This window comes from Solea solea, chromosome 16 (assembly GCF_958295425.1).
Source record: "Solea solea chromosome 16, fSolSol10.1, whole genome shotgun sequence".
Lineage (NCBI taxonomy): Eukaryota > Metazoa > Chordata > Actinopteri > Pleuronectiformes > Soleidae > Solea > Solea solea.
The window spans coordinates 21,860,049-21,886,182 of NC_081149.1; the positions used below are offsets into that span (position 1 = coordinate 21,860,049).

General features: G+C 37.9%; 1 protein-coding gene across 2 annotated transcripts in view; it reads right to left on the reverse strand.

Moving 5' to 3' along the window:
* Nucleotides 1-853: 853 nt before the first annotated feature.
* The window catches only part of grb2b (growth factor receptor-bound protein 2b), a 31,530-nt gene continuing 6,249 nt past the window's right edge, over nt 854-26,134 (reverse strand). For both annotated transcript variants that reach the window (XM_058654269.1, XM_058654268.1), the window contains exons 3-6: nt 9,916-10,013; nt 5,852-5,974; nt 4,742-4,910; nt 854-3,050 (exon numbers count right to left, since the gene is read on the reverse strand). In XM_058654269.1, the coding sequence (XP_058510252.1) occupies nt 2,865-3,050; nt 4,742-4,910; nt 5,852-5,974; nt 9,916-10,013 (576 nt within the window). In that variant the 3' untranslated portion in view covers nt 854-2,864. The remainder of the gene's footprint in view (nt 3,051-4,741; nt 4,911-5,851; nt 5,975-9,915; nt 10,014-26,134) is intronic.

Sequence of the window (26,134 nt, forward strand, 5' to 3'; positions counted from 1 at the left end):
TTGTCCTTTTAGCACAACACAAGAACGTTTTACTCAAACAATCTGCAAGCTTTCTTCACTTGAGCACATTTTTAGACCAGTACTTTTACTTGAACTTCAGTAAAATGTGATCATAATAGTGGTACTTTTACTTAAGCCAGCAGCGGTTAATTTCAGTAGGACACGCCGAGGCGACGCTGCTCTGCGCAGGGCACTGCGAGTACCTTCCCACCTCTGGTCATGATAATTTTTACGTCAGAAAATTGTGTTTGTAAAGGTTATCACAGCAGTCAAGTATTGTCAGAAGTTATGACATGCGTAGTTTTTTGGTTGAGAGCTAGAAAAGATTGAGTAAACTCTCAACGTCTGTAGGTGCTAGCGCTTAGTTAGCTTAGCACAAACAGAGAAAAAAAGAGCTAGCCCGTCCTTGTCCAAATAAGACAGTTTGAGTTCACCAAAGTCACATTTTATATAGTTTCAGTGCAAAATACGTTATTTGGAAACAGCTAATTAAAGGTTTTAAGGGGAGTATATGCCAGAGCAAGGAGTTAGCTAACATTGAAGAACTGCTAACTTGGCCCTGAACTAAGAAACAGTAAAAGCTCACCAATTATCACATTTTATATACATATATCAACTATTAGTAAACAAGTTCGTTATAATTTCATGAAATAAAGAGGTTAGAACATTCTTACCTTGGCCTCAATGATACCAGTATTTAAACTACAACAGTGGTGCCATTACTTAATTTTTCTCTAACTGCCACGATTAGCGAACAGTAAATACATTTGTGCAGCTCCCTCTTGTGGTGAATCTGCAGGTTATTAAACACAGGTGTGGTGTGTCTGCTGAAAAATATAAACCACCAAAAATATTTTCTCCTTTTTTAATAATTGCATTTTATTAATTGAAAACAAAAAACAAACAAACAAAAACAAATGCAAATAAAAAAAAGAAGAGCAAAACAAAACCGTATCATTAGGTAAGACAAGGCGAGAGACATTTAAATAAGAAGAGTTCCACATTGGTGAGGACAAAGGTGAAGGCGGGTAGATGTAAGAGGGAAGGAGTAAGGGAGGAGGAGTGGAGTCATTGCTGGATGGGACAGGTTGGATTATGTACACTGTTTCTCACTGCAGGACTGGCAGACCCCGTTAAGGGAGGGGGCTCAAAGTAGCAGGTTGGAGACACTGAAATACCAGAGAGAAAGGCACTATCCAGAGAGAACGACAAAACACAAACACAGTAAACAAACACACACACTGGATCAGAAACAAAAAAAGTGCTTGACCACACGCCACAATGGACAAAGAACAAAAAGGAAGGAGAAAAAAAATAAAATGAAAATCTTTTACATCATTGAAGCTGATCTCTCAACTTGAAGCATAAAAGACGCTCTCTCAGATTTCTGGACTGTTGTGCCAGCTGCAGATCTGCACTGGTGATTATTACACACTGTGATTATCCAGACTCCGCCTCCGTACTACGTGCAGGTGTAGCGGGGAGGAGAACGTCTGCGTATGCATGCATGTAATGACTGTTCGAGTATGCATGTTAACTACCTGTACATGTCCTCATACAACTGTCTGTCTTTTTAAGTGAATATTGACAACATTGCCAACTTGGCGTGTCTTTTCCTAAAAATCCCTTGCATGGTTTGTGTAGTTCAGTTCTCTGACCTTGCTTCCCTCATTGTAATGTCTATGGCCTCAGTAAGCTACATTCACTGCCCAAGTAAAATGGCTGCAATAAATACATAGGCTTTGAAAAGGTGTCCGACCTTTTACGAGGGGCTTTGTAATACAACAGCTCTTGCAGCATTTGTGGCTCTACTTGCTGGTCAATGTTAGCTTTGTAACAAGAAGTGTTTCTTCTCAGGTTTCTCCTAATTTCTTCTTATTATACACAAGCAAAATCTTTTTCCCGCTGGAACTTGTATGACTCTTGAATAGCATGCTGTTTTATCTGAGAGCCCTCAGATAGATTCAGAAAAACAAAAAAACAAAACAAAAAAAAGGAACTTGACTGACAATTCAGCACATTCTAGAGCTACTAGGTCTTATCCAGACTAACATAAGGATTGAACATAATTTACAAATGGAGGAAAAAAAAACAATTTGATGAGAGGTAAAACAGACAAACACATACAAATATATAATATATATTCTTAAAAAATGGATTCTCTCTATAGTTGATTTATTTATACAGCCAGTGGCTGATGTACAATGCTCACATGCCAATGAACTTAAACATGGAAACTTGCTGTACTTGTAGATGGCATCTTTTCTTTCTTCTCTTCTTCTTTGTACATTTTTTTTTTTTAAAACCATTTCTTTTTTATATTTTTAATTTCATTTTCTTTAAAACAGAGTTAGGATTTCATCGGTAGGCATTTCATTTAGAAGATTAAAACAACATGCGGCAAAAGAAGGGAGACAAAAAGAAAGGCAGAATGTTAGGAAGTTTAGGAGAAGACAGAAGCAGCTGCGGGAGTGGTAGAATCATTTATCTTGATGGTTGGTGCACTACGCTTTAGTTTCTCTGCATTCTGATTTCCCTCAAAGACAGTTGAATCGTCACCGTGGCGATCACTGGGGTGGTGAACATTCTTAGCACAAGTTAAAGTTGATTGTGCTCAGCTGCCACCCACACAGAGACGCCTACAACAGCACCTACCCTGTCTCATCTCTCTTTCAGTTGTTTGCGTTCTTCCTGTCTGCTCCTGTTACTGTGGAATGGCCAAGAGTGGTGGATGGGGAGGGGCTTAAATGGGTCAGGTGGGGGCTGATGAAGATCAAAGATGATGATGATGAAGATAATGATGGTGGTGGTGGTGATGGTTGCCGTGTTGTGGTTGTTGTTCTTGTTTACATGGTCTGACTGTTTTACATGTTCCGATTGACAGGGGTGACGTAGTTACGGGGGAACATGCCCGTTTGGCCGTGACAGCCTCCTTTCCACCAGTTAGGGTCAGAGTTGTCCAGGACTTGGATGAAGTCGCCGCGTCGGAAACCCAGCTCTCCCTCCTCCTGGGGGTCGAAGTCGAAGAGTGCCTGCACATATGTGGGATGCTGTGCACACAAACGGGAAGAGAAGACAGGACAGGTTGATGAAAACAAGACTGAGCAAAGAGAGAAAACAAACGACGATGATTTCTTACCACCTCAGAAAATGATGCTGCATAATTGAATAATTCACATAATTGAAACATTTGGACATTTGTAGGAATGGGCCATGATTATTGAATTGAAATAGATTTCCCTGCTTTTCATAGAAACCACTGTATTGTATTCAGCGTCAGACCAAATGAGAAGATGGAGGCGGGACTTAAGAGAGAGTATATACCTGTAATCCTGAGATGTTTACATAATGTACGGTCTACGGAGAAAACACACAATTTAAGTAAAAACTAGAAAATAACACTTATTCTATGTCACGGAACACAGTTCCAAGATCATTTGAGGAGAGCGATTAGTCTCCTCAAGATATGACCTTTTTATAGTTTGACACTGACGTTGTCAGAGGTGAAGGCGATTATGCTCACACTGCCCTGCACAGAGCGTTGCCTTGGCCTGATTTTTTGACGATTCTTTGACTAATTAGATATGACTCAAATAGTGTAAGAATGCCCATTCCTAGAAATTTGTATTGTCATTAAATGAGTAAAACCACATGTTCATTTGTAACTGCAGTGCACTACAGGAAGTGCTGGGGGCAGTATCACGTCATGAAGCAGAACAAATGAATGGCTAATGGAGAGAGGCAAGAAATGACTGAAAAAGACTGATTGAATGTGAGCATTTCATGTCGATAGAAGCACGAGTACTTAAATTGTCAGAATTTGAAAACATACACATAATTTTTCTCTGCTCTGTGACAAAAAGTAGTGAAAATGGATGAGTGACTTGAAGTAAACATGCTGTCACATTTTTTTTCTCAGTGGCTGAAGCTGATGATGCTTGAAAAAACAACTGTAGCATACTTCAAGTATACTTCAAGTGCCCCCAGTGTAACCTCCTTATAAGAGACAGGCTTTCCCCCTTACACTCCACCACCAACCGTTAGTTAGTTATTCTTTTTTGGAGAGTAAATAATTCTGTTGTTAAGATAAGATAATCAGTTAAATGTTTTCACTGACATTAGGCCAGACCTGATACTACGATACACAGCCTTGAAAATAAAATAAAAAAATCAACAGATTATATTAAATACCAAAATAATCATTATTTAATTTAAATCTGCTGTGAAATTGTGAAATAGTGAAATAATCTGTAATAAACAAATCAGTTTCGATTAATGGAAACATTTGTCATTAGATTAGTTTAATAATTGTAAAATAGTCAAATGTGTGTATATAGCTACATACTGTTGTGGGGGGTTTGAGTGTGTGTTTATAGTTGAAAAATCTATTTAAAAAAGTGTTGAGAGAAAAGCAAAGATTTTTTTGTGGCAGCATTTGTCCATTATATTCAGTATAAAATGAGACAAATGGCCAAAAACCATAGTGCACTTAATTTGTCTACTTTTCTACAAACAGCACAATGCATTTGTGTGGTGTCGACAGTATCTGTGCTGTGGTAAGGCTGTCAACATCATGCTTTCTGTTTCTGCGGCAATAAGAACTTCACTTCACCGCTAATGGGGTAGACCGGAGATGAAGGAAAATAAGCATGTGTTCATCTCTACACACTAAAGTTGACCCTTCTATATCTATGTCCACAAACATAGAACAGATAAATAAATCCAAATAAATAAATCTTACCTGGTGGACCTGCTCTATTTCTCTCAGAAAGATCTGCTGATTGCGAGAGACCGAGGAGGTGCGGTGGTATTCCACCAGCTCGTTGAGTGAGTTAAACTTCACCACCCATAGGAAATACTTTCCAGCCCCATCACGAAGAACCTTGAAGTGCTGGACGTCATTTCCAAACCTGCAGAAGGTCATGGAAAGGAAACTATAAGCGGTGGTATTTTCAGCAGTATTCAAAAAACACTATTTCACAGTTGTTTCGAAGGCTGTGCATGTAATAGTCACACATCGACTGCTCTTATCAAAAATGTGTAAATGTTTGTCAAATGACTCAGTTGTGCCAGTAACACACGACTCACAAGCCGTGTTCAATTTTTCAGCAAATTTTGATTTAGTTATAGTCTTAAGACAAAATTACCATTAAGTATTAGTCATATACAAAGTCATCTGAGATGTTTTAGTTGACTAAATATCATCATATTTTATGTAACTAAAATCTACAGTATGAAAACCCAATATGAAACATTTTTATTTGTCTTTCAAACACAATTTTTCTTAATGTCATGTTTGCTTCACTTTGAGTTATTATCTTCAACAGGTTTAAAAATCCATAATTATCAGCGTTGGTGGTTTGTTTCAGTTTGAACTAAATTTTAAATTTAGCGACAGCTCAACAAGCTGATAAAATAGCATTAGCATGTGTCTTTACTGAGTCTTTGGATTCCTGGAAGACTTTTCCCTTTGAGTTTGTCTCCATGTGGTTTACAAAGAATTTTGTCTTCTGAAACATCGTAGTTTTTGTTAACGAAATTAACACTGCTCACAAGAGTAATCAGGATGGGCCAGACAATAACTGTGATCCATTTCTTAACGACAACTTCACATGAAATCTGCTGCAAACTGTAAATCAGAATGGAAGCACAAATAAGAGGAAATGAAACAAGCGAGTGTTGCAGCAGCACTGAGACTTCCCAAAAACAAGGAAGTGGTTGTGCTTATGACTCAGTCGCACCAAGTATGGAAACATACTAACCAGATCAGATATGAGGAAACTGTGTTTTGTTAAGTGCGATGTGATCTGAATTTATAGAAAATTTAAGTGTGAAATTGGGAGCTGCTTACTTCACAGAGAGGGAGAAATCTCCAGGCGCACTCTCACTCTCTCTGATGAGGAAGGCCCCATCGTGCCGCTGTTTGTTTAGCATCTCCTCTGCTTTGGCCCGGGGAATCTTCCCGAAGAACCACCTAGAGGACAAACACAACAAGTACAGGTGTGTGAGAGAACATAGGTCATTCAACAAGTCTTTTAATATTAGAAATTCCACATCTAAAGTCATTTAAGAAGTTAGACATTGATTTCATTGATTTCAGTCAAAATTATCATTTTCTCCCCACAATAAAAAAGGTATTATGTGCAATACTAAAACATGAATTACGAGCTGATCTTTAGAGTCTACAGCATCAGTATCACCATTATTGTAGATGGTGATGCTCCCAACAGAGAAAATCCTTTGTTACACTTAAGAAAAGGTATATAAATAAGTAAAATAGACTGTGGTTCTAATTATATTACAGCTAACACCACAACCACATACACTCACAGATATGAGCAGCTACATCAAAGTGAAAGTCTGTGGGTATTTGAAAGAAAACAAAAATGCACAAAGTGTAAACATCACACCCATCACATCTTATGCTTCCTGGCACTTCTGAATTTAATATTTAATGAGTTAAAATATGCTCTAGAGTATATGTAATTCAGCATTTACGCTGGACTTTAGGATCATGTATACACCAGAGAGTCAGGAAAAAGTTTGGGACAGTCCCGAGAAGCTGCGCTGCCCTCCATATACAAGGAAGTAGAAAAAGTGTTTCATAACTTATGACCTTTAATGGCACACACATATTTTTATCTGCGTATGCTTCTTGTATATTAGAGTGAAAAAGTTCTGATAAAGACAGTCAGAAGGAGACAAATGGGAGGCAAAACCAGTGAAAGCTCTTTACTTGTGTAAATAATTAAAAATAAAAAGTTACAGTTAGCCAAAAGATGACATCTTGGCTCCTTTACACATTTATAAAATGAATAATCAATAATAAAAGGGCAAATCCGTAATCCGTTTCGTATCTGTCTGGCAACACAGCAAACCTGTCTGTTTTCCCCCTTTGATCAAAGTGATAACAAAACAAGTAATGGAGGAGAGGAAACAGAGCCATCACACGCATACATACATACATGTACGCAGGTGAAACACTAAAAGCTTTCATACTGCTGTATCACTCTCATTCAGTGGTCACACAGACACAGTTCTTTGCTGTTGGTTCAGATGAAAGTTTCTGTGTACAAACAGAAAGGACTTGGAGCAGAGTCAGGCTGTACTGTGTCCTTGTGTCCCGCTGTACAGCACAGCTGTGTGTCTGTCTGCTGGGTTGTGTGGGGGCCTAGTGTGTTTGGGTAACACTTAATTGTCACAATATATGGTTGAATAGGGCAATCTCCTCCCGCCACACCATTGCCCCATCAACAGTGATTCTAGTGAATTTCTGTACTGGGCAGTTGAAGTAAACATTGCCTTCAAACCTACACATCACAACTCTGACTCACAGCATACTGAAAGGTGGGCTGACAAGAGGATCATTTATTCAAAACCAGCAAGTATGTTTCAAACAGAGTCCACCAGGAAAGGCACTGTGAGACATTAGACACCATCACTGAGCACTGAAATGGATGTGGCCTTGGTGGAAATATAACCTGCATGCTATTTGTTGAAGTATCTGCTTTCATAAGACTTCCTCAATTGCCAGTTTTGCAGTCAGTCATGCTCAATAGTTGTTTCAAAACCTTAAACATGGCACAGTGCTGCCTGGAGAGTAAATGCATAACAACCAAGCATATGAAGAAAGCTGGGGTGAGCATATATCCTTAAAGAATGATTCAATAAATGGGCTGAGATAGGATTCAGGGAAGTCATTTTCTTATGCAACCATTTAATGCAAGGAAATTGTGCTTCTGGAGACACTCATTTATAATAACAAATTAAAATATATCACTGCTTATTAACACATCAGGCCAGAGAATTCTATTTATCCTTTCCATTTTAGAATGATTAATCATTTTAGAACGTCCATGTCTTCCATGAGAGTTTCAAGACAGCAGCATCATTAAACTGATTCTTAACATTAAAAGATCAGCATTCGATTGATCTATTTTTATCTTTTACTTAAAAAACTATTTGTATCAGGTAATTATTACACCTGTAAATAAAGTCCTTTAACAGGTCTTTTGTTATCTCATGGAGTAATTTCAACTCATGCCCATGCACAGCCTGCTACATGGCACAGCCATTCCTTCCCTACATCATGGGTGCAATGAGTGAGGCAGGAAAATTGATCCCATATCCTTAATGAGAAAGTGGTATTAAAGAAACAATCAATTTAAATGGTGACTCTCACCTTCTGTGTGAGACAGCCAAGTGATAAAAGCAAACACAAATCCCTCACCGAGTCTGATAGAGCCAGGTGGTTGAGTGTATCAAAGTGTAAGCAATACTCTTCTGTATGTACATTCATCTAAAGAAAACACTGCACTCAATGTGCATGTGCTGAAAAGGATGTATAAAAGCTGTTACACTCCAGAGAACCTATGAGAGTTCCATGAAGCCTAGGTGAATATCGATTCCACATAACCACAATGAAGACTATAAACACTTGAGTGTTATTGCCACATTAGTACAAAGGACATGAAAAAAACAAAAACAAAACCCACCACAACAGCAGTCGAAAAGCTAAAAAAGGCAGAGTACAAAGACCCCCCCCCCTCTCCCCCCCAAAAAAACCCACATCTGATAGCTCCACTACAATGATGCAGTCAGGGTCAATATTCAATTAAGAGCAGGAGGCCTCGAGCACATTAATAGAGAGAGAGCTAATCTGGCACTGAGCACAGGTCCAGAGGTAATGTTCTCTGAGAGTTCTGCAAGGCGTTGTCTAAAGTGGTTTAAAACACACACACACACACACACACACACAAGGTACTGCATACAGTCAAATGTAATTGTGAATGGGACAGTGGTAGAAAGCAGTTTAGCTTGAGTTGAGAAATTGATTTGTTTTTATAGCAGAAGAGAAACCATGAGTTGCAGAAAAGGGATAAAGTGATATATTGTACGACATGTATGAGTATAACTTTTCCACTTGCATTCACTACTAGAACTGTTTGTACCATCTGTATTTGTATTTGTATTTAGGAGCCAATAACAACTAACCTAGTGTTTTAAGAGCTGGAATTTGTGATTTTAGTTGTTGGTGATGTTATTATTCTGCCTCAGTTTGGTCTTCATGAACAGGAATTATATAACATTATGTGTATGCTGTGTTCAAGTATCAACGGGCTCTGTCAAACAATACTATCAGAGCTGACTGATTTGTGTGTGTTAACGGTAATGCAGGGGTGGGCAAAGGCCATTCATGTAACATTTATGTATTAAACTGCTATACAACTGATTTTTTGAGCAGACACTTAATGTGGGCACTTATTGGGTTTTCAGTCATACTCCAACCTGTTTGTAGCCACCTCACCTTACTAGCCTCAATATTACTTTTGGCTCCAGAGGGATCCTTTTTTCGATACAGTACAATACTGTTATGGCGTTGATATTCTGTAGTATAGCATCCTTTTGCATAAGCTAGTGAAAGTGAAATTATATTTAAGGGCAGTAGTGAGTGACTGTGAACCGTGCGTCTTTCCAACATCAAAGTAGAAAACGTTCAGATGCAATTTCTGTTTGTTGAGAAGCTTATTCTGGGCATCCTAGTTAAAATAACAAAAGTCACATGTCATCGGTCACTAAATAAACTCGTTGCTGTAATTTAAGACTGATTACGTCAGCTAGACTGGTTCTTCTGGAAACCTTCAAACTCTGCATGACCAATTTGTCCTTCCATTTCTGAGCAATGAAGGATCCAACAGCTTCTGTGATCAGTCAATCCCAGGATTTATTGAGTATACATGACAAAGTCAACAAGGCTTTCAGTGAAAACAATCCCGTTGCCTGTAAATATCTTTTTGTTTCCCTTCATTATAGAAAATTGTTAATACATGGCAGAACATCTTGCAAAAAAATTCAGCTTTCATTCGTGCACTTTCACAAATACTGAACATAGGAACCAGTGTTCATAATACTTACGGATGGGCTTTCATCTCTATGTAATTCTTGGGAATGAAGCCATCTTTTCCATTATGCTCTGCCTTGTACCAGTTCTGATCACACTCTTCATTTAATACCTGGTGTTGACAAAAGAGAGAGAGAGAGAATTAGTTCTGGGTAGTGCCACAAACAAGTATCAACAATGGAATGCAACCACAGTGCTAAATTTAGCTTCATAACAAACGATTTCCTGTCACCTTAGGAGGGTGCATGTGCAGCATGTTGGGAGAATGCCTGAGTAAGTGTTTTTCAGCTTCAAGTATAGGAGCATAGGATAAAAATAAAATCATAATAAATACAGCTTTACCCTACTTGTTAAAGGTGTGTTTGTTTGTGACCTGAGTTTTTGGTTAGAGAGAGATGCATGTAGTAAACCTCAGTCAGTACTTTTCCATACACATTCAACTGGACAACTTTCCTTATTCCAGTATGCAAGCCAGTGAGCACCATGGGACTTCCGACTATCCATTAACTTAAAAATATAAATAAGTTTCGCTGGCAGACCTTAAAATCTATTATCTGTCTATTTCTGGATTTCCAACTCCAGCTGATGGTGTACATGCAATAGTAATTTGACTCTTTCATGTTATCCGAGTGTGTTCATCAAGACTTTCAGTAATTCAATTTAGTACAATTTTAGTAACACCTTTATACCTAAAGTCCTACTTAAGTCAGACTAACACAATAATTTGTATTTTTCTAACGTAATGTAAATGTGCTGATTGTCAGAACTGTGGCAGATTCATGTCTCCAAGTCAATATGAACAGTATGGGCCACTTACTGTTTATGGAACTCAAGAAAAATATCAAAATATCAGCTGATTTACCAATAAAAATGAAGCCTACATTGTTGCTCCATTCAAATAAATATACAAAATGTCATTTTCCCTTTCAAAGACATGTCACTGCTGAATTTCTAAGTTCTAACTTCTCTACACTAATTATGACTTAGGATATATCTGTGCATACATGTGCAACATCTAGTGTTAAGTAACAGTATCCTGACAATTAAATGAAAAAGCCAAAGCCATTGGATTTATAGCAACTACAGAACAGTATCTTGCAAAGCCTGAAAGGTTGGTGTAGAAAATGTTTTGGCTGAGGCTGACACGCAGGCTTTTATGCAGCATCACTGGAGATTTCTTTCTTTGAAAAGCAGCACGTGTACAAACACAAATCATCTGGAGAATGCCAGCTGTCTCTGACCTCCCCCAGCTGCTAAACCCTGCACAACCAATATTACTGAATGAGGGAGTGGCCTTGGACCAGAGATGTAGCTATTGGAGGTGGGTTTGTCTATATATGTCCAGTATGTGCGTGTGTCACATAGTGGACTTGCAGATACTGGGATAAACTGTCTTAAGCAGAGAGATGGGAAGCGCCAGATAATCTTAGTGTGTTTACACTAGTTTCTGAGGTGCTGTGTAAGCCAAGATTTAAACAAAGGGCCTTGGCCTCTGGGATGTATGATGACACACCAAACCAACCTTTAAGAAATAAAATTTTTAAAGGCAGACTGTAACATCACTGTGTGGCCCTGTGGCCAGCAGACCGCTAACATGCTGGTCACTGCTTGTGTTTGCACCGACCTTATCAGATCATTGTCTTCTCATGTCATCATATGAGGATCAAAATTATTCAAATTAATCATTCAGAGACTACAAATGACTGTATTAAATATTTCAATAAAAAAACTAAAGAAATTCAGGTGGTGCAAGTGAGCATAATCAAAGTCAAACTTTGAATGCCTGTGAAACGCTTTACACTAGGGCTGCAAATAACAATTATTTTCATAATCCATTAATCTGTTGACAATTTTCTCAATTAATCGATTTATTGCTTGGTCCATTAAATGTAGAAAATGTTGATCTGTGTTTCCCAAACCTCGAAATAATGATGTACCCACATATGCTGTTCTGTCCACAAAACACAATCAGTTTTAATGATTACTTTCTTACATGGAGCAAAGACACCAGCAAATATCCACATTTTAGAAACTAATTTTGATTATCAATAAAAAACACTCAAACTGAATAATTTAAAAATCACTGAACTCAAAAGTAGATATTAAGATACTTATTCCATCAGTATACTGTATACTGTCAATACCAAGTAACACAGTGCAGTTGAACTCACTATACTGCATAATGCATAAAACCCCAAAATATCACGTAAATGCATTACTAAGCACAGGCTGTAAAGAGAGACACACACCACTGTCATATGACAAGAAATAGAGTGACGGGTGGCTGCACATTATTTCTAACACAGCATTATGTTTTGGTTTTGTTTAAGTTCGACCCTGGCTGATTGTACTCAATTCCATTGTAAGTTTGGATAAAAGCGTCTGCTTAATGACATGTAATGTAATGTAATGTAATGTAATGATCCAATAATCAACAATTTTCCTCTGTGGAATATTTTCTGGTAACACTAGCTGCTTGGGCGTCTCACTCAAAACCACACCACTTAACCTCATGGTGAAGTGAGAGTAAATGTCAGACCATCACCAAAATCAGTATAAAATGTCCTCAGACTATATATTTATTCAAGATTTAATGTTAATTCTCATTAAAAGGTCCAACACTACTATCAAAGAGAAGCTGTTCAATCAAACTGCAATCGGTAAGGAAAGTCACAAACAAAAAAGAAAACTGTGTGATGACCGTTGAGCTTTGCATATGAAGGTCTTAGTACCTCTCTTCCTCCTAACAACATAAACACACTCTCCTTGTATTGTCTTACTTTGTTCTACTCCAATTGATGTCAATGCTGACTCACAGGAAAGCTAATTTTGAGAAGCTAAAACAACGCCCTGGGCTCACAGTCATGAGCAACATGTGACGGTGCAAGTGACTAAATTGAGTGAAACAGATTCAAGGAATCAGACTCACAACACCGCGTGCCTGCCCTGGGGGTGTTACAGTGTCAGGAAAAGGTGTTCTGCAAACTTTTTATGTGCAAATGCAGGAACCATATTTCTTTCTACAAACATACAATGTAGAACTACAACATGTGTTCTTTGTCAGTGTTGTAGTTGGTAATAACCCAGGCTAAAACTCACTGTTTGGCAAACATCCACGCCAACACTACCACAGCTCCAGCAGTGCTCTTAAGCTAAATAAATAGTTCTTATAGCTGATTCACAAGGTGTCGATTCGATTCAATATTGATTCATTTACAGATATTTCAGTTTTCATACCAACTTTTCTTGGTTGTGAAAGAAAATAATAAAATCGAATATGATCCATAAACCAGGCAAAGGCAACATTTTGAAAGGAGAGACCACCACCGTCATGTGTCGATTGGGATGTCAATGACATCCATCTTATCGATATTGGACTGATAGTGGTAATGGTAGAAATTGTGTGATATTGGTATAATTTCTTGTGGCCTTAGAATAGGATCTTACTTTGACAAGTATTACTATGCCAACAAAAAGAACAGCTCTGACCTCATTAATCCAACAAAAACACCAACTTTAAAACATCTATGTATATATTTTTAAATGTATATTTAGTGATTTTTGGAGTATACAAACACAAGAACAAACCATTCATCCACAGGTATCAGTAAATAAATAATCTAGAAGCAAGCTGATGGACAATTTGTAAGAGTTGCTTTTGCACTCTTATTGATTAGCAGCTGTCTGCAACTAGCCAAGTGATTGTCCTTGGGATCAGATCTTGGGTAAGCCAGTCTTTGTAATTTATTTGGATAAGCCAGAAGAAGATCTTTGCATTTCCCAGGGATCACGTAATTTGCTCTCCCTTGCTTGACTTCCTTGCTCATTGTTCTGCATGGAATCTCAAGTCAACAGCAGAAAGAGACACAACACCGCTAGTAATTACAACTTGTTCTGTGTAGGTTATGTTATATCTCGTTAGTGAATTGAATGAAGTGAATAAACAAAGATACGCTATTTCATAGCAAATTACTTATCATACTATCTCTGCTATATAAAAGCAGTTACTAGGCAACCAGTGGAGACTCATGAAAGTTACGGTGCTAGGCAAACAGTTTTCCCACATTTATTTGAACAAAGCTACAGTAAGCTAACCAGCTGCTGGCTGGAGCTTGACATTTACTGTGCAGAAATGGTTCCTTTCAGCCAAAATCCGGGGCCGCATTAACCGAGAATTCTCCACCATCGGTAGATTTACTTCTATCACAAGGGAAGATCTGAAATTGAGACATAATTCACACACACAAAACCTTCAATAACCACTTTTAGGCCAGCAATGTCGGCAGCTGTAATCCTGTACAATTAAATATGACCCTGTCGGTGTTTTGAAGAGTTCTGTGTGTCTACCGAGAATTGCCTGCATCTGACGGGAATGTGCACAGCTGAAGTGGAAACCATCGACAACCTCATACTTTTTATGGCAAGCTACGGCTTGAAGGCAATTTATTTAGTTTATTATATTTTATTTCATTTATTTAGGATTTATTAGTGATGATAAGTTATTCAAGGACAGTAATTTATGTTTTCAGTTACTTAGTGACTAGTAATGTTCTTCTTACAAACATTTCTGGAGAAGAATTCTGTGTGACTGTGTTATTTGCTAGAAGTAAATTCATGAGCTGATTGTTACATGTGAAATTAATGGTGTACAGTGTATTATATGACAGGGCTGATTGTGGAGCTGCCAAGATGTGCATTGCCTATTTTTATTGCCACAATGAAAGAAATTCAGATTGTTCGGGTGAAATGCACCCAAATATAACATGAGCGCCACCATTTTATTCTAAAGGCTCTACAAAATAAAATAAACTGGGGGTGCATTATTCGGCAGAGCTGGTGTTACAGCTGCCGAGATTTGCATCCCCATCTTATTTAGCCAAGAAGCTTGTTACACGTGTGAAATTAAATCTCATACGCAAGAAGACATCCAATTATAACATGAGAACCACCAATTTATCCCAAATGCTCTACAAAATAAAACAAGGGGTGCATTTTTTGGTAGTGTTATTTATTTTTTTATCAAATGGGACTCAAAATGTTTCATTATAATTAAAATTAATATGACTGATAAAAATAGACTATGACAAATCTTTACAACCCTGTTTGTCAAAGTGACGGACAGCTAGCGTGACCGCTATCCAACATATGTTAGGATGAGTATTTACAAAAATGTTAAATATTTGCTTTGACTCAAAATCAACATCTTCTGAATATTAATCTCACATGAGATACATACATGGTTTCACCCAATTTACCCACCCTTCCACAGGCTCCCATTCAACTATTATAGTATAAGTCAGTTTGTAGATATTAAGCCTTTATAAAAAGTTCAGATCTTTATTATGAAATTATATAAGAAATTGAATGCTTTGAAAATATATCAAATAAAGCCTATTGAAAATGGTTCACATATCTTCAGATGGACATTTGAACTTTTGCTTATGCAGCCATCTGATGGCGCTCAGCCCTTGAAGAAAAGCAGAAATAAAATATTTGCTCGACTGGCAGCTTTTTTTTTTTAGACAGACAACCGCAGCATTGTGTGAGAATGAGCTCTGTCTCTTCGTTCCAAGCTGAGCCAGCATTGTGTTATTGAACTTCTGTGGATGACAGACATTCCCTCTCTCTCTCTCTCTTTCATTTTTTTGTATTTTTTAATCTGATTGAGCCACAATAGTTTTCAGAGTTTGTATTTGAGAGGCCAAGGTTCAGACTGGGGATTATCTCCTCCACAGCTGCCACTGCAGACTACCTCCTCCCCCTTTTCTTTCGCTTTCAAATACTCACACTAAAATATTAGAGATGACACTTCTACCCACAAACCTATGTGTGACATTAAACATGTGTATGTGACACAAGTGCCATATCCACTATTAGTAACTCAGTACATGTCTCTAAAACCAGCAGTATCTTTATCTTCTGCTTCAAAGTCATTAGAAAACTTCCAAAGCTCTGTTGCTGTGACACTAGAGTTGATAAAGCAGTGTGGGGAAACGTATGAAACATAATAGGATTTCACTTCTTTTATCCTGTCATCAAATAAAAATCAGCTTACATCCTATAATCATGTTGAAGGATTTTTTGTTATTTAGAGGAACAGAAATTATGACCAGAGGTTGTTTCCACTTGATACTCATGGGTCAGTAAGGAGCTTCTGTAGGGATCATGAAATAATCCCAGATTTAGTATTTTTGTCCATGTACCCCATTGAACTGTGAAAAAAACAACTTATTGTAGCTCAATATAAACAAATATCCTCAACCATTGCCAAATGCGTTCAAATGATGCTGATTAAGGCCCCATTCACACAAGGACGCTTGCGGGTAAAAACGACAAAATATTTGATCGGAAGTGCCTTTTCGTGTAGACGTTGATGGAGTTTTTGAGGCTTAAAAACCAAAAATCTGAAACCACCCTCCAGAGTGGAAAACTTGAATACGCTCCACCGTCGCGTCTCCGTCTACACACTGCCAAGATGCAAAACTCTGCTCACGTCGCGTACGTGTTTACTTCACATACAAATGCGTGGCGTGAAAACCCAGTCCACGCCTTGTGGCGCCTTCGTTGTTTTGTAGTCCAGTGTAATCTGGAGTAGTAGTTCAATTTCTTTATCTGACGAGATTCTTTTTCCCAGTGGTCGCCATGTTTTGCTTTTCGCGGAGAGGAAGGAAGATTCTGCGCATGCGCTCATACATGGCGGTGTTGTGTGATAGTGTATCACAGCGCCACAGCTTTAACACCAAAGAACAGCAAAAAGGAAGTAGAGACAGTGTCAGGAACAGCAAAAAGGAAGTAGAAAGATTAGATTAAAATCCTTACTTTATTTTTGGTCATCTAAAAATGATTATCACAACAAAATAGTTTGCATGTGCAGGGTGTTGATAGCAATAAACAAACTTAAAAAGTAAATTACTGCATAAGGTGGTTATATGGCTGCCTTACAAAACACAAAATGGAAGAACATGAGCTGTAGTGAGATTGACAGTGGGGGCAGAGAAAACAAGATGCTACATAAACCTTGTGTATGCAAAGTCCACATGGGATTGTACTAAATCAGGGACAGGGATTACTGTGTGTATGAGTTAATCTCAGCATGCGGCCGGCAGGTCAGCCAGATATAAAGACAGACGAGCCTAAAGCTTCAACAGAACCTCGGGCCAAGTTCGATAGCTCTGCCAGCTTTATTAAACCTGACCAAACCACATGTGCTTATTTGCTCACCAGGTGGCAAACTATGGCAACATAACACTACTTGATTAACTTATCACACCACAGAAAATTATTATTACAAGAGTGTATCAGGAAAAATGAAAAATTCGAATGTAGCCACTGGTAAGAATAGCGGTGGTTTGTGGTGCAAAGTTGAGAGGAAATTGTTTTAAAACATTTTAAAATATAACCTACAGAGGCACTGCAGATCTGACATCTAAGAATTAACCTCAATTCTTACAGTAACTAAATAGAACAAATGTGTTTGTTTTAAACAAAAACAAACATGATTGTAGCTCCACAGAATCAGAAAGATCAGATAAGAAAGTGCTTCTTCGTAACTCAATAATGTAGCATATTAGCCATAAAACCTAAAAATGATACTGGGGAAGGGCCACAGGATGTGGGCCAGGCCCAAAGAGTAAAGTTAAAAAAATAAATATATATAAATATCGATATAAATATCTATATCTATACATATATATATATATATATATACATATATATATATATATATATATACATATATATATATATACATATATATATATATATATATATATACATATATATATATATACATATATATATATATACATATATATATATATATATATATATACATATATATATATATATTGCACTATTACACGACGACATCTATGTGTGTGTGCATGTGTATATGTACAGACTGTGAAAGGAAAGGAATTTGAGGCATGGTATTTTGACATACTGGCAGCAGGGTTGACCCCAACAGAGGCTGCAGATCTCCCACACAAGACAAACTCAATTCAGCCAACAGTACTGTTTGGAGGACAGTGTGCACAGACTGTGGGATCAACATTAATACCAAAATGTGGGTTATTTAGGTTGTGGACATAAAAAAATACAAATCAAGAAGCCACTCTTCTGTTTGACGTTGGTGAGGACGACCTTTGGGTTAAGATTTGTCTAAGCAAGTTGATTTGGCTAAATCCACCTATAAATAAACCTCATCTGACAACAAATGCTTCTCAAAAGCAATTTGATCCATTACATTAGAGAGGTTGGTACAATATGTCTTCAGTAATTTAATGCTGCCCCACAGATGTTATTAAAAATGTACACACCCTTTAAAAGGGAAATTGTTCCACATGCCCCTGCTCAAGACTGACGACATGGACAGAGACGGCTTTAACATCACAGCAGGCTGTAGGAGTGATGGGTTGAGGGGGAAGGGGGCTGCATGGACCCAGAAAAATCCTGCTTTTTTTACTCAGCCTAACAGGGTAGAGTCAGAACAACCACAAAATGAGTTTGACCCTATTTGCTCCCAGTGTGAAGGCTGCACGCTCAGCTCTGGACAGGCCCTAGCCAGGGAGGCACTGAGTGCCACACTAATGCAGAAAACTGATAGGATTAGACAGGATTTTATGAAACAAGAGCTTTTAACACTCTTTTAATTAATATGATGCTCTTACCACATGGGGCGCTTCCCTTATAAAAAGGACATAGAACTCATATGCATATTATTCCACTGAACCAGGAAACACAATGTTGGACACCTAGCAGGGAAAAATGATGACATGGCCTTCACATTTGAGGTGGTACAACATGAAAAACTGTTAATGCTGGATATGTAATATGTAATTACCAGACTAGTTAAATGCTATTTTATTTCCTACTTGTTAATAATTTGGTCTGATGGTTTTAATAATCTCCAAAAGCCTGACTAAGTATGCCAAAAGTAGACACAGGATTAGGCAACAGCAGATCTGAAAGTTATTCTGTAATAAACACAATCTCATGAAGACTGAATAAATCATATTGCCAGAAAAGATGAATAACCCATCAGCCAAACCATATGGGTGAAAAAACTTAAATAGTAGAAGTATGAAAACTGATATGGAAACGTTTGGCTTGCCCTGGCTCCTCTCAACAACAACTCTGGGAGGGGGGTCCCCTCTTACAGTATGCTGTTAATGATCACATCTTAAATGCTCAGTGCTGTTGGTGTTGGCAATAGCCTCTAATGGCCTAGGCTTTATAAAATAACAAAAACTGGTTTGCAATAAAAAGATGCAACAGCTTTGCCAGTTGTGTGTATTTAGGAACAACTCTTAAGGCAATTTAGCATCTGATGCCAGTGCAAGCTTTTGGTTGTGACGTGAACTAACCACTGCTGGCAAGATACAGAATACAAAGTCAGCATAAAATTAAAAGTTGAGGATTTATCATGTCATGGAATAAAGATCACCATTGCCATATCAAACCAGTAATTATAATATATTAAACATGAGCCAAATCAGTCATTGACATATTTTAGGCTATGTTTCACTCTGCTGTGCCGAGTGGGAACTAAAGTTGAGTAGAGAAGGGAAAAAACCCACAAGACAGACAGAGAGAGAGAATGAACTTTTGGTTTAAATACAGCTGTCGGTGTCTTTATGGCACATCATGAGGGAGTGATGGTGGAGATGAGAAGGAGTGAGGCCTGATTACAGCTCTCTGACTCAACACCCTGTTACAGAGAATTAGACCAGTGAGAAAAAGAAGCAGATGGAGCAAGAAAAGACTTCAAAACAAGAAGCGACACCAGACGGATGAAGATACAAATGGCAAAAGCAAGAGAAAGCATCTGAAGATGTGCGAGTGAGAAAGAAAACAACAAAAGAGAACCACCCTTGTGATCAGCCTAGGAAAACCCCTTCAGGGCAAATAACATTAAATGAGGCCATCTCTTTTTCAGAGCAGCCAAACTATCTATGTTTTATATCCATGCCGAGTTCACTATCCTCCATCTGCGGTAGCTGGCTAGCTAAATGCCTGTTTGTCAAACACCATTAATCTACTGAAAGGGAAAGCCGTCTTTTCCTTCCCACACTGCACAGCTTTTTTCTTTTGTTCTCATCAGAGCCAGAACAAATACTGTGAGTAAAATGGAATCTCGTAATGGTAAAGACACATAGGCATGACACAGATTGATGACATCAATAGGAAGTATATGTCATGAAGACAGATCAAAGACTAGATTTCTGCTTTAGATTGCTGATTAAATATCCGACACAACTTGCCTACAGTGAATTTTAGAACAAGAGTGTGGTGCCTCTGTCCTTTGGGATATACGGTCTAATCCGTGAACAAGAAGTTGAGAGTCAAGGCTGAAGTAAAGCACATGGGAGCAACTCAAAACTGCTCTTAAAATGGGTAATCTGTAACTCACACTACTGTTGCCACTCTGGTAAATCAAGGAGTAGTCAACAAGAAAAACATGGTTGATGTCAAGCTATTATTTAAATAGTCACTTTATAATGAACAATTAATCCTTTTCAAACATAAATCACAATTTCTCTTTTCACGATTCGATAATTACTCAAATTGCAAATACTCATATGTAGAAAACAATATTTTGTATTTTCATTTTTTACTAGAATATAGGAGTAGTCAAGGTCTTACTTTTGTAGTGGGGTAATGCTCCATTATTTATTTATCTTAAATCTACTGCACAGTGACAACTGTAAATGAAGATCAAATCACAATCCATCAGAAAGATCGCAATAAGATGTTTGCCCCAATTCATTCAGCCCTACTGTTTTGTGCACTATATTCTTACTTTGTTTTTAAGCCAAGAACTGTATGCAGCACATATGCCATCAGATATTTCAAGTAAGGACCTAAACATGTAGTGATGACGATCTTAAAACTAATTTTATGAATATATTTTTATTTTCAAGAGACCAAAACATCAATTTCTGATCATGATGATTGAAATATAGGCTTTGGACTCCGTTTCATGTCAACTACTTGTCACTACAAGCTGCTCTTTGCATAAAATCTACAGGCTGCCCCTAAGCAGTCATCGACTGTTCTGGCAACGTATGAGCAAAGAACAGAAATAGAGTGAGAGAAGAGTATCAATTCAAGACCGCTGGTTTCCACATAGGCTTCCACACAGTCATGAGTGCTGCCATATTAAATCTTGAACAGCTGGGCAGCTATTAGGCCAGAGTAGGTAGTTGCTGAGACAAATCATCATCAGTTGGCTTGACCTGCTGCCATATGTTGACACAGGAACAGTTTCTTCAAATCCACAAACCAAATATGCAATGAAGAGAAGGGAGAAAGGCACAAAAGGTTATTGCAAACAAATGTCACTCCATTACTGAGCTATGGCAATATTTGCAGTTCCATATACTATTGAAGCAGCTAACAGCAGCATACAGGTAATAGTAGGAAGAGGTAACTATAGCCTCTTTGACACCGAAATTAAAGGGTATACTGAGGATTCATCGACTGGTTGTTCTGGCCTGTGGTGTATTTATTTTGTTTTGTTTGACACCATTTACATTCATATTTCTTTTTTAATCCACTCCACAGTCCACACTAGTACCTCCCTTTAGCCCTTTACCCAAACATCCAACTCTTTTACATGGAACCAAGATCACAGTTTCAATTACATCAATAATAACTGACAATTGGGAGTTTGTACAATTGTCTTATTCAAGCTCCCTCTTCAGAGACTGTGCAGCTAATTAACAAATAGACTGCTTCTATGCAAATGTGAACTGGAAATACACAATCTCTTGGACTCCAGTGAGATCCTACAAGGCCTTTGGCAGAGTAAGTGGGGTGAGTTTCAACTTTATCAAAAAACTGCCTAATGGGCAACCTAGCAGCAATTTACTGACCCACAGCTCCAGTAAACAGAGTGGTTGCTTCATCCAGCCAAGGAATCTACAGAGAACCACTGCTGACTTGAGTGTGAGTAAAGAAAGTGTTGGGAAAGGAAATAAACCAAAAAAGCTGGATTTCGATCTGGGTTTACAGATCAGACTCTAATGAAGGCTTGTGATTTTTAGTAAAGATTTTAGACATTCAGACTGAAAAAGGCAACACTGAGACATCTCTTCCTCTCTTAAGTGGTCAAGTGGATAGAAAGGGGAAATCAATACCCAAATGAAATAATAGGCGAAGAGGGAACCATTAATCAGGGGTGGGGTGGTAGACCTACAAAAAAAAGTGTTGAAGTAAGGTACTAAAAGCTTTTCCCTTTTGTAAAACACAACCCCTGGTCAGGTAAAACAAGACGTCTATCACAAGCCGATGTCCTTGATGAAGGGAAATGCTAAATGTTTGTCAGAAAGCATCAAGTGTGTGCTACTCTGTGTAGATTCATTGCTGTAGCGTGGTAGATGCACACATGCTGGAGTTTGCTGTGGAGACACAGGAAGTTGCAGGGGGTGGGAAGACATGTCAAACAGGATGTGAGAGCAGCTAGGCTGTAGCATTAATGTGAGTGAGGTTAAATAGATATAGATATATAAATAGATATAAATAGAGATCAAGGACAAAACTAATGCTAGTTCAGACATAACAACTTCACAACTGATGCAAAGCACTTGATCATTCTGGGCTCCATAATTTTGGGGCAGCATGTTCATTTGTAACATTTCCTATGACATAAAAGTGGGGTTTTTCCTCCTCACAAGATGAATTGTAACTTTATATAAAAATATTATTGAAATGCCCTTTAAATAAAGCACTGATTCTTAATTTTTTTTATCTAAGAAGTTCCTTCCCGTTCCTCTTCCAGCAGCTTACATTTTCTCTTTTGAGTGCTGACATGAGTACAATAACTAAGACTTTGAATCTATAGATTGAATCAGTGTGCAGAAGTGGAAAGGTGGATGCTAAATTACGTGACATGGTTTTTGGACTTAGAAAAACACCAAATTAAGATTGTACTAATCTACTGGATCATACTTTGGGCTTGCAAAACACAATCATGTGACAAGACTGAAACTGCCGAAGATAAAAATATAGACGCATCTTTGAAAACAGATGATTTGATTATAACACTGGTCAAACAACTATGCGGTCTGTAACAGACAACTTAGATATAGCTGGTTGAGATTAAAATCTTACACTGGCTCTTGTGACAAAGTCATCTGTGTGTGAGAACCAGGAGACAGCTGTGGATGTGATGAAAGATTAATAGTTTATTGATTTTTACACCGTCATCCTGATCTATTCAAATGCTGGAATCATAGGCCATCATCTTCACTTCAAAGTACAGTATTTTGAGTGCTGACGTTAAAAAGGAGCAGTAGTTAACTTTAAGAAACCAAACCATCACCTTCCCCTTTTTTGTCTTTGCATGGTGGGAAATCACACTGTGAAACTAGTACGCAAATTAGTCATGGGCACACATAATCTTACTGGAAAATATTTTACAAATGAAGTGACATTTCAATATTAGTATTTAAGGCATATAACAAAAAAAATCTATGTTTAGAGCGAGATAAGAGAGATTAGTTGAAACTGTTAAACAGTGTACAACTGTTTGTAAAGATACAACAGGAAAGTCGCTGCAGCTCTGTGTGCTACCAAACGATAAGGAGTGAAAGCAAATGTGTTAACATGACTGAAGAAAAGTTTAAACTTAATTATAAGAGATACGTACTCCATTAAATATTATCAACATGCTCAGAATCTGTCATATTTAGGAAAACCTGATGAGGGCCTGGAGCCTGTGTTGTATGTGTGCTGCTCATGAACTAATACACCATACACCAACTAAAACGTTGGTGTATGAGTCAAGGTTGATTGACTTTTAAAGGGGAGTCTGGTCTGCATGAGTCACAGAGACAAAGTGCTTGATAGCTGCCTAAAGGAGTGGAATTTGATTACTAACATGACACAATATGGGCACCTTTAATTAGACTGGTGCCTGGTGGTCACACATTAATTAAAGTAGAAATAGAACACTACCAAACAACTAAAATCAAATTTTCAGATTGGGCTTCAGTGATTAAACAATTAACAGATTATTAATCAATTACAGAATGAATTGGTAACTATTTGGATCATTACATTTTTACCCATAGGGCTTTAAAGAAATAAATATGTTCTGTGATATCAGCAATGATCTTCCATTTTTTAAGGATGTCAACATTTTGAGGGATGGGAAATGCCGGTTGACAATTTACCTAATTTTATGGACAAAACAACTAATCAGTTCAAAAATCCCCGATCAAGAAGCCCCGATCCTCAACGCACAATTATCTTCCAAGCTATCCGTTTATGAAGAAAATTCTCATACAGGTTTATTATAATGATTAAATAGATTGACACAACAACATCATGGCCCCAAAACAACCTTGTTATCCCCTGGGGCAGACCATTAGATAAAGGCTTACATAAAAAGGCGTTTTCTGAAAGCAGAAGCTCTGTTGCACTTAGCCAAAGCTGGTGGTGTCTAATATTTGGCCTTCACCAACACACAGTGAATTACTGAGTCATTCCAACTCTTACTGTACTGCAGATATTGATCATAACTCCTACATAGTGCACTAAGGGCTCATAGCAACAATTAGTTCACACTGCTTTCTTTTCATCTGCATCTACCAAATGCAAATATAGACAAGGATTAACGTCCTTGCAACCGATCACTGCTTATCAATGTATCTACAAATAATCATCATTCATATATTATAAGTGTAATGTTGAATGAAAAAGTGGAAATCCAAAAAACTGCATCCTACATGCCAACATGAGGGCTGGTGATAGCAACATGGCCACGCTCTCTTAAGTAAAGGATGCTACAAAGAAGCAAAGACCTAACAAAGTCGTGCTCTCTCGTGAGGGACCCTTTGTCATGAGAGCAGAGCTGTTTAGTATTAGTATTAGCAGACAGATAGCACTAGTGTTGGCAAAGGAGCCACAAGGAACACACACCACCTCATGAAAGTCTTCTTTTAGATGTACTTATATAAATTTTCCATTTGCATATTGTGCAGGACTGCGTAAATAAGCATGATGTATATGAATTGAAACAGTGCCGTTTATTCATGGATTGTTGCAAAGCAACAGTGACATATGCTATGTTATTGTTATGTTCTGGGGATCTGTTATGTAACCAAATGTCCAACTGCTCTGAAAAGCAAAGTGCAAAGAGCAAAGTAAGATAAAGTGCAAGGAAGAACAAACTGATGTAATTTCTTTTGTAGCCCAATTATTTATTTGAAGCAGCCACAAACGTTTAGGTGAACCACTCACAATTTGGCAGTATATACATGCTGACAATTCATTATGTGATTTAAGTTCTTTGGAAACCAGGACATCTATATAACAATAATCACAAAAATGACCAGAGTCTCTTTTTGCAACAAATATACCTTTTTCTTGGTGTTATTGTGGCAATACATTTGGTACCAAGTGAAGTAAAACAAAGTGAAAAAACTATACTGTAGCCTAATTGACCAATACATTTTTTATTATTGTGGTTCCACCCATGTAGTCTTGTGTTTTAGTGACAGGGGCTTGTTCCATCCTGTTTCTCAAATATTACCTAGGGGGAACATTCAGGCCGATGTACAACTGTTGCAAAGAGGAACAAAAGAGGAAGACATGATAAAGATGATGAAAGAAATGTGGGGGGTGGTTTCTGACAAACATTGTGTCTCTTCAGCCTAAGAAAGGTATCTGTTCCTATGTGCAAAGCAGCCTACAAATGAGGGCTTTCTTTTCCTGTTCCTATTCAGTCCTGCTATTAACATGCAATATCAGGTGATGCAATCACAATTGGACAGCTTGAAGTACGGATGTGAACAGTCCATGCACAGTTCATCAAACACACTACTTTTATGTCCGCCTTCTCTACGCTTTGTTAGTTATATGCTGCCTTTAAGCTTGTTAGTATTAGTCAGTTTGTGGTCTAGCTTGTGGCTAATTGTCAGCATGTTTAACCTTCCTATCATCCGAAATATTCAATTACCTACTGCCGGGATCAGTATACACAAATTCAGGCTGGTTTTCAAGTGATTTGGTTGTGGCTGACACATTTCCAGTGTCGGACCCGATTATGAATGTCGGAAACATTGAACAGATGCATAATGCAACATAACTGAAGAACTGAAAGGTAAATGCTACATTATGTGACTTGGTTTTCGGACATAGAAAAACACCAAAATAAGATTGTACTAATCTACTGGATCATACTTTGGGCTTGCAAAACACAATCATGTGACAAGACTGACACTGCCG